The sequence below is a fragment of the Gavialis gangeticus genome, unplaced genomic scaffold, assembly GCF_001723915.1.
Source record: "Gavialis gangeticus isolate Ggan-Ray unplaced genomic scaffold, GavGan_comp1, whole genome shotgun sequence".
Taxonomy (NCBI): domain Eukaryota; kingdom Metazoa; phylum Chordata; order Crocodylia; family Gavialidae; genus Gavialis; species Gavialis gangeticus.
The window spans coordinates 113,941,125-113,951,218 of record NW_017728992.1 but is presented as its reverse complement, the minus strand read 5'-3'; the positions used below and the strand labels follow the sequence as shown (position 1 = coordinate 113,951,218).

The 10,094-nt window shown below is 45.5% G+C and overlaps 1 protein-coding gene across 2 annotated transcripts in view; it reads right to left on the bottom strand.

Moving 5' to 3' along the window:
* Window positions 1-10,094, bottom strand: part of SNTG1 (syntrophin gamma 1) — a 464,795-nt gene that overhangs the window by 327,435 nt on the left and 127,266 nt on the right. For both annotated transcript variants that reach the window (XM_019527106.1, XM_019527115.1), the window contains exons 6-7: window positions 5,313-5,356; window positions 5,170-5,211 (exon numbers count right to left, since the gene is read on the bottom strand). In XM_019527106.1, coding sequence (XP_019382651.1) covers window positions 5,170-5,211; window positions 5,313-5,356 — 86 coding nt within the window. The remainder of the gene's footprint in view (window positions 1-5,169; window positions 5,212-5,312; window positions 5,357-10,094) is intronic.

Sequence of the window (10,094 nt, the reverse complement as noted above, 5' to 3'; positions counted from 1 at the left end):
AGGTGAGTGTGGTGCTGGATGTAGGCAGGGGGGGCTGGGGGGCTGGGGGTGGTGGTGCAGTGGGGCTACATTTGGGAGCCTGCACTTCCTGCACCTGGTGGCCTGGTCCCTGTTGGTGAGTGCACTGCTCTCCTGGGACTGTGGCAAGGGGGAGCCACTGCTGCCACTGCCACTGTTGCCACAGGTGGTACTCCCACTTCCAGGTGTCCTCAGTGCACTGTGCCTCCTTTGCCCAAGTCTCATGGAATAGCTCCCCCTGGGCTTCATGGATGTTATGTCTCACAGAATGGGTCACATGGCACAATGATGACCCAGGAGAGGTTGTCCTTGGCAAACTTGAGGCCAATGGCTAGGGTGCAACAGCATTCTTTGAGGCAGCTGAAGCCACACTCCACCAGGGCGCAGGGCTGGCCCAGACAGCAGTTAAACTTAGACTGCCAGGTGGCCAGTGTAGGGCTGCATGAGCCAGGGCAGGAGGAGGTAGGTGGGGGCCCTGATGGGGAGGGATGGGATGACCATGGCACACAGTTGCAGGTGCAAAGTGCCCACTCTCCACCAGGCCCATGAGGCTGGGGTTCCTCTAGATGCAGATATCTTGGTTCCTCCCCACCCAGCTGGTGCTCACGTGTGTAAAGGCCCCATGGTGGTCCACAATGGACTGAAGCACTACAGAGTGAAAGCCCCTCTGGCTGTAATAGGGGTGGTCTCCATGGGGCAGGCAGGTGATGGAGATGTGTGTCCCATAAACTACACTAGGGGAATTCTAGGGCATGAAACCCCACCACCACCACCACCAGGTAGTCATATATATATAGCAAGGTGTCCCCCAGCACATCCTGGAGGGCACCACATACCACCAGGATGGCCTCCCCAGAGGTGGCCTTGCCCATACCAAACAGGTGGCCAACATACTGCAGACTGCAAGCATAGGCATCTCGAGCAGGGCTAGGGCCAGGTGGCTGTCTGCAGGGAGGGGCAGCTGCATGCTGGTGCCCTGCTGCTTCAGATTTGAGTGAAGTCACTCCAGGAGCTCCCAGAAGATGGCCTGAGTCATCCTGAAGCCCGCCAGCCACTGCTAGTCATCCTAGGTGTGCTGGAAAACATGTTGCCACTAGTACTGACTGGCCCAACAGGCCCAAAGTCAGTGGGCTGGAGGCCCAGGAGAGTGATGGCAGCCCCAGTGGTGGCATCCTGGAGCCCATCATTGGCATCCCTGCCAGGGTCCAGCCAGGCAGACAGGGTTGAGAAAGCAGTGGCCCTGGGACAGCATGTGGTAGCCTGGCAGGTGGTCATTGCATGGGGGGTGCTGGGAGGTGCCAGATGGCCATGGGCCAGGTGGTGGTCAGCACAGTGGGCCAGCTGGAGCCCAGGGCACTGGTTGTTACTGCCAAGGGCATTAGCTGGAACAGCCATAGCACAGGGAGGCACAGGCAGTGAGGAGAGTGCTGCCATATGCTGTGCCTGCACTGGGCATGCTGCTTCTGGCCAGGGAAGTTGCTAGCCAGAGAGCAGAGAGTGGAGCTGCCTTTTGAAGAGGGCTGGCAGCTGCTGGCAGCTGCAGGTGGAGACTGGAGCTTTCTCCTGTGGTAGCAGGAGCCTACTGCAGGGCTCCAGGAAGTGGGAGCAGATTGTCAGCAAATCTTGTCCCACTTCCCTGCATGTGTAGACACTTGTCCATCACTGTTTACATGCAAGTAATTTACTAGCAAGTAAACTGGTGCCACAGCAAATTAACATGTAGACGCATTATCTATGCATCTGATTGTGTTCTCATTTACTTTTGTGTTAGATTTACTCAGATATTGAATTCCACAGATGCTTTCCAAGGCATGTATTTGAATAATGACAGTTTGCACTTAGGTAGCATCATATTATTCTAGCAACTAAATCTTTAGAAGCATTTTTTGAAGTTCACAGCATCTACAGAGGTAAGGAAAGAGAAGTATGGAAAGGCTGAATGGCTACTCCACTGTAACATAGTAAGAGTTCAGTGGCAGTTCGGATTAGGACACACGTGTTCGGGGGTTCTTTTGCATAAAAGAAAATGGCTAAATTCAGAAATGAATTAAAAGGAGCTGGGAGCCCCAAGTTCAAGACTTCTCTCTCTTTGACTTAGACTGAGGGTTTGGAGCTGTATTTCCAACCTTGCTGGAGGGCTTTCTAATGATCATTCTGCAGGGTATTCTTGAGCGAACCTCCCAAACTGTATTGTGAACCTGTTTATCTTAAGTTTTAATATGGCCTGACACTATATCACCTGAATACCTCACAATCTTTAATATATTTATCCTTATAATTTCTTTGTGAATCAGACAAATGCTACAGGAGGAGAACTGGAGCAGAGTAAATAACTTTCCCATGATATACAACAGTAAGTCTGTGCCAGAGCAAAAACCTAAATACAGGTCTCTCAAGTCATAGGCTACAGGGCTAACTACTAGACAATTTTACCTGTCCTCCTCAAGCATCGATTTTCCAGTGCTTATGTTATTTGCTCAGTATGAACTTTGCACCACTACATATTGTGCCGTCTATATTCATAAATGGATAATTTTAATCTCCAAGGTTGTCAAGCCACCAAAATTCACCACTAAAGAAGTAGGAACAGATTAGTCCATACTATGTACAGCAACACTCACTTGATTAAACTGTTTAATAAGAACTTAAATAGAAAAAAAATATTTGTCTAGTACATTTATCAGTAAAGCTCCATGAGATTCCAAGGCCAATTTATCATCACTGTAATACAATAAGCTATGCTGATTATGTTACTGACTTATTCACTGCTGAACTATGTACACGTAACACTTGTTTAAAATGTATCTGCAACCAAAAGTAGGCTGAATCTTTATTAATTATAAAAAAGAAGGGAAACATGAAGAAAGCAGCTTCTTGTCCCATAAGCATGCCTGCATTTTACAGGTTGGACTTGTGGTCGACACATCCCTGAAGATAATGGAGGTTTGGTGTCTATGTGTATGCATGTCTGTGTGTGTGTGTGGGGGGGGTTGTCATTTTATGTAAGATCTTTTATAGGTTAGGTCTTCGTAAGTCTTTTACAGGATACTAAGACATACTGATCAGGACTGCAATATTATATCCAAAATCTTACATATTGCATAGGCAATTGGCAGGGGCCTACCAAACTTGAGGAGGCAGCCAGCCAATTTCAGGGGCAAATCCTGGACCTGGTTGCCATTTTTGTGGGCTCAGCATAGCAGGCCCCACCCACACGTCTGATAGGCTAGGGGGACCCAGCATCCCGCCCTTCTCTGCAGATTGCCAGATGGCCCAAAACCATGGCTTAGTTACCCTGATTAAGGCTGGGGACATCACTAATCCATGCATTATTAAGTGTGAATTAATGACTTCCCATGCTTAATATGGGTAATTAAGCTGCATCCTTAAGCAGCAGCTTGCTGCAAAAAAAAAAAATAAAAAAAAAATCTAAAACAAATTTACCAGCAGGCATAAAAACCCTGCAGTTTTGGGCCATTGAGCAGGGGAGAGGGTGAGGGGAGAAGGGCAGGGAACAATGGGGAGGGCCAAGGTGGGGCATGGGGTTGGTCTCAGCAGGCCCAGCACACAGCATGCAGGGGGGAAATTGCTGTGCTACCAGGATGTCAACCTGCTGCCCCACTCCCAAGCACAGTACTGCTGAGCTCAACACCTGCTTTCCTTTGTCGTACGGTGGGCATTGCCCCTGACCTCTTCCCCACTCCCTGGCAAGGAAACCTCCAGCTGCTGAAGTGACATATGCCCTCTGCAGCCTGTGGCTTGCTCTGCCCACCAGTTCCCACCTGAGTTTGCAAACATGTTTTCAGAACAAAAAAAATTTGGGGACTTTAAAATTAAGTTAGGACCCAACACATTAACATTCATATAAATTTGTTTGACAACTCAGCATAAGTTGCTTCTGAAACTCTACTTAGATCGTTGTGTCAACAGAAATAATAACTGACATTATATCACCATTATTCTGAATAACTCTTTTGTGCAGGCATAAATATGCTTTTTACTAGCCTATTTTTTCCATTCCAGAAATTCCAAAAAATCATTTTGATCTTATTGAGGGATTTATTACATTAACTTAGGTAAAATGACTACAGCAAAGCTTCTAAGAAAATGAAAATCTGATCATTGTTGGAGGGCCAAACTTGCAAATACAGGAAATAAGACTGTTAGCTTATAGAAGGGAGTTATTATTAAGCCTCTTTAAGAGGCAGTCATATTGAGAAAGATGACACATCATTTCCAATGAAAATCCCCAATACAAAAACCAAACATGAACCTGAGACTTGAGAAGTGGCATTTGAAAAACAGTCTAAATCTCTCATACACCACTAATCTGTTTCATCATAACCTCATCTCAAATTTCTGTCAAGCATGCTGTCTGCATATGAATGGAAAATCTTCAACAACAGGTCTTATAACACAATACCAAGAAATATATAGCTTCTTTGCTTGTGAATTATATGCTAATATTTTGCATGCAACCGCAATAGAATTTTAAAAGTCTGGATATACATTTCCTGGATCTCATTCGGATTTAGGAATAGCCTCTTTGTAATCTTCTCATTCCTGAGTACTTTTTTCTACAGCAGAAAACTCCTGACTTTTATAAACAACTTAAGATGAAGCAAAGAAGATTACAAATAACTAAGGAAACAGGGTATAAAGGATACCCTACATAGACAATAGGGCAGATCTTTCAAATAAACACTGTTTTTCTTTGAAGGGGTCTCCCTAATGCATTGCCTTTCCCTAACAAGAATCGGTTAAACTAAAGAGGAACCAAATACTTCTTTAAAAGCTGATAACCACGGAATGAAGACAGAGAAAAACAATCTTTATTGGAACATTTCCCACCCAGTTTAAAGCAGATGACAAAGCTTTTTAAGTTCAGGTGACCTCATATAGCAAGGAAACAGTATTGCTGTTGAAATTTAATGGAGATGGGCCAGAAAGAGCGATTACATCCAAACTCCGTAGTCATAAAATAACCATCTTTAATCTAGGAGAACTGCTTTGAAGGCAGCAAACCAAATCTATGAAGAAGAAACTGAATCAAGGGCAGGGTTATTTGGAAGCAAAGCTACATCTGCTTAAAAGAGTAACAACGAAAAATATAACCATAATCCAATGGCTAAAAAATTGATATAAGCTCACCACTTCTTCATGCCTGCATTTTCTTACATTAATTCCATTAATCTGTGATGGAAGGGGAAAAAGAAAGATAAAATAGAGATTGCTTTACCTTTCTAGGAAAAAAAATCACAACAAAAAAGGAAAAATGCTCAAGTGTTCCATACCTGTAGAATTGCATCTCCTATAAACAGCAAGCCTGAGAGTTCCGCTGAAAACAGAAAGAATATTTTTTACTTATTTTGTATAAATGGTAAAGAACACTGCATATAAATACATTATATTAATTGATCTAGTGCTTATCCCTAGTCAGAGAATGCTCTCAAAAAAAGAAAGTCAAAAGCACATAATGAAAACATAAAGTCTAAAATGGATGCATTGATAGATGCATTTAGCTTCATATTTCTAATTGCACAAACATCAACTAATAGATACTCATATAAAAAAAAAAAAGGACGGGTGGAGGGCAACCCTACCACAGACTAGAGTATTTTTTGTAACATCTTTTACTGGACCAACTATCTAACTTCATGTCACTGAGGAAATACATTTTGCACCTGAAAGCAACTATGTAACTGATCAAGTAGTATTTGTTTTGCAATATCCTTTAACACAAAATAGCCATGGCAGTAGCAGCTACAACACTACAACACCAACAAACATTTAATACAGATATGCCATGAGATTTTACTGAGTCACTCATCAATCTCCAGCCTCTCCTGCTTCTTTTAGAACCTGACTTTAGCATATTTCAACTGCTGTACTAAAAGGGATAGACTGGGCCCCTAAATGTATGTCACAGAAGATGGACTTTTCAGCACAGAAGGTGATTATTTTTCAAGCTCTGAAGGAACGAAGAAGGATACAGCAATTCTCAAGGTCAAGACATATTCCTGAGGAATACGTTTCCAAGTCTTTGCTTGTCTTCACTTTCCCTTGGTTTATATTGATCTTCTTATGCATCTCTGCTGTGTCTATGTGTAACAGAATAACAAGATGGATCCTTGGGTAATAAAATGGTTGAGTGCTTTGTACACTAAGACAGTACCTTGAACTCCAGAAATATATCAGAAGCCAAGGTCTATGGTTCAGCCTAGAATTTTCTTTATCCAGGTTCTCTTTAAGAACATAGAACCATAGAAAATTAGGGCTGGAAGGGACCTCAGAACCTCACCTAGTTCAACCCCCTGCTCAAAGCATGACCATCCCCAACTGGATCATCCGACCCAAGGCTTTGTCTACTCAGCTCTGAAAACCCTCTACAAATGGAGATTCCACAACTTCTCTGGGTAACTTGTTCCAGTGCTTTACTATCTTCCTAGTGAGAAAGTTTTTCCTAATACCTAACCTACAAGTCCCTTGCTGCAACTTGACATCATTGCTCCTTGTTCTGTTGCCTGCCACCAGTTAGAACGGTCTAGTTCCATCCTCTCTGTTACCACCCTTCATGTAGTTAAAGGCTGTAATTAAATCTGCCCTCAGTCTGTTTTTTTCCAGACTAAATAAGGCCAGTTCCCTCAACCTCTCCTCATTAGTCATGTGCCCAGCTCCTCTAACAATTTTCGTTGCCTTTCTTTGGGCCCTCTCTGAGTTGGCCACATCTTTTCTGTAGTGGGTGGCCCAAATTGGGCACAGTACCCCAGATGTTGCCTCACCAGAGCCAAATAGAAACTAATAATTACTTCCCTTGATCTGTTGGAAACAATCTCACTAATGTAACCCAGTATTCTGTTAGCCTTCTTCACAACGAGGGCACACTGTTGGCTCATATTCAGCTTATTGTCCTCTGTAACCCCCAGCTCCCTTTTTGCATAGCTACTGTTTAACCAACCTCTACCAGTGTAAAGGTTTGTTCCACCCTAAGTGCAGGACTTTACAATTGTACTTACTAACCCTCCTGAGATTTTTTTCAGTCAATTTCTTTCCTCCAATTTGTGCAGGTCTCTTTGAATCCTAGCTCTACCCTTCAGCATATCTACTACTCTCAGCAGCTTAGTGTCATCTGTAAACTTGCTAAAGGTACACTCCATACCATTTTCCAGATCACTGATGAAGATACTGAACAAAACTGGCCCCAGCACTGACAACCAGGGGCACTCCATTAGGTTCTGGCTGCCAACTAGACATCAGCCTATTGATTACTTCTCTTTGAGACTGGCTCAATCCAGTCAGTTTTCTATCCACTTTACAGTCCATTCATTCATTCAACCTGTACTTCCTTAGCTTGCATGCAAGAATGTTGTTGGAGACCGTATCAAGAGCCTTGCTAAAGTCATGGTATATCACATTCACTGCTCTCCCTGCATCCACAGAGCCAGCCATTTCATAATACAAGGCAATCAGGTTGGTCAGACATGACTTGCCTTTAGTGAATCCATGCTGACTGTTCCTAATCACTAGGGATGTGATTTTCCATTCGTTATAAAAAAATATGGTAAAATGCAGATTTTCCTCTTTTAAAATACAGGTTTTCTCCTTTAAAGGAGAAAAACACAGGAAATGGTGGATTTCCCCTTGCAATCTACCAGAGTTCCAGCCTGCAAGGTATGGGGGGAGTGGGAGGAGGGTGACCAGGCACATGTACACATGCATGTGGCAGCCAGGCAGCAGCATGACAGCAGCTCCCACAGCTCCCTACAGGTCAGTATAGTGTGTGTGTGTGTGTGGGGGGGGTGGGAACTGAGGCCCCAATAGTGAGGGAGGGAGGGAGTTGGGCAGGGCTGGGGCTGGGGGCACTGCCCAACCAGGGTGGTGCATAGGACCTGGGGCTTTGGGCCTGAGTGGGAATGTGCAGTTGCACAGCCCAGGCAGGGAGAGGGATGGAGCCATTGGTGGTTCATCCAGGGGGTGACAGGGATGGGGCTCCCCACCACTACACATACTCCCAGGAGGGTCATGGGAGGCATGTGCCCCCCTGATTTGTGTGCACAGCAGGGGCAGGTGTGGGCCAAGGACCTAGCTCTGCAAGCCCCATTCCCCCCTCCCCACCACCAGTGCCTGATCCCTGGCTGCCACCCATGGGAGGTGGTGGCTGCTGTGGCCAGAGCAGAGCCTGGAGCCAGGCTCCCCCTCCCCCATGGGTGGGATGGCTGAAGTGGAACTGGGGGTGGTGGGCAGATGTAGGCTGGCAGCTCAAGGCTCAGGGCTCCCTGCCCTGCTAACCTCCCCCTAGGGGCCTCTGTGGCCCAGTAGGTGGGACATGGCAATGGGATGGGACAGAGAAGCTCAGTGCCTCCACCAGGAACCCCACACCACTATGGCAAGGTGCCCCCTGCCTACCTGACACCAGCAGGAGTGGTGGTATAGAATTGTGCCCCTGCTACTGCATGGGGCTCCCAGCAGTGGCACCAAGTCTCCCTGCCCCATCCTGCTCTGCTGCACTGGGTCCCACCTGCTGGGCCATGGATGCCCCTGAGGGGAGGGCAGCAGGGCAGGGAGCCCCAAGCCTGCAGCCACCATCCCACATCTGCCTCTCCCTCCTCCCACCCCCAATGGGCTCTGTTCCATCCATGCCACCCTTGGGGGAAGGGGAGCTTGGCTCTGGGTTCTGCTCCAGCCACAGCAATCATCACCTCCCACAGGTGGTAGCCAGGGTTTCGGTGCTGCTGGTGGGGCTGGAGATTGCAGATCTGGATCCCTCACCCCACAGCCCTAGCAGCTGGGGGCCCTTCTGACAGGGCTAAAAGGGTGTGGGTCATGGGTGGGGAGTGACAGGCAATGGCATGGACAGGGCACCAGAACATCACGGCTGCTCAGTGCCACAAAGCAGTGGGGAGAGACTACTATAGCTGACCCCGTGTCCTGGTGAGCAATGGGCACAAGGGAAGCTCTGATTTTTCCATGATAAGAGATGCAAAATCAAATGCCAAAATGTATAGGTAATTAGAATTTAGTTTATTTTAGTGATTGAGGCACTGGTAGGCTTCCAATTTGTTTTAGAATTGTAAATATATCAGTAAAACATTGTGGTCAACTGATACTTATATATACAGTGGTATTTCATTTTAATCACAGAAAAATGAGGATTTGGGGGGTTTAATCAGAGAATTTGTAATTTTTATCAAAGAATATATGAGTTTTTAAAGAGCGAAAATCAGGATCCCTGTTAATCATCTTCTCATCCAAGTGCTTAGAAACCAATTTCTTAAGGACCTGCACCCATTATTTTTCCATGGACTGAGGTAAGGCTTACCAGTCTGTAATTTCCCTGTTCAACCTTCTTCCCTTTCTTAAAGGCAGGCACTATATTTGCCCTTTTCTAATCATCTGAGACCTCTCCTGATCACCACGAGTTTTCAAAGATAAGAGTCAAAAGCTTTGCAATTGCATCTGCCAACTCAAACTGCACTTTGGCCTTCCTGATTTCATCCTTCTGTACTCAAGCAATACTCTTTTACTAGTCATTTGTCCAAGTTTCCACTTCTTCCAAACTTCATTTTTATGTTTCAGCTCACTGAAGAGCTCCCTGTTAAGCCCAACTGGTCTTCTGCCATACTTGCTAGCCTTCCTGCACATTAGGGTGGTTTGTTTCTGCACCAACAGTAAAATGTCTTTAAAATGCTCCTGGCCTCCTTTCCTCCTCAGACTGGCCTCCCAGGGGAGATCCTGCCCATTAATTCCCTGAATGAATCACTTTACATGTTGGTAGCCATTAGATGTGAACTCCATCCACAGGGCAGTGTTTTAGTGTTTATTACTTGTATGCTGTCCTTCCCCCAAAAGCTAAATAAAAGGCAATACAATATATAGAAAAAGAATACAATATTAAACTAATATATATATAACAAAACAAGCTCTCCCCTCAAATATCCCTAATTTCAAAAACAATCCATGCCACCCCAGCTACTCCCACCTTGCTGCCTCTCATCCAGGACATAGTTCTCAAGTCTGACCCAGCCAAGAGCCCTTCAAAAAGTCCAGCAAAGTCACCTCAAAGAAGTCCTTCCAAA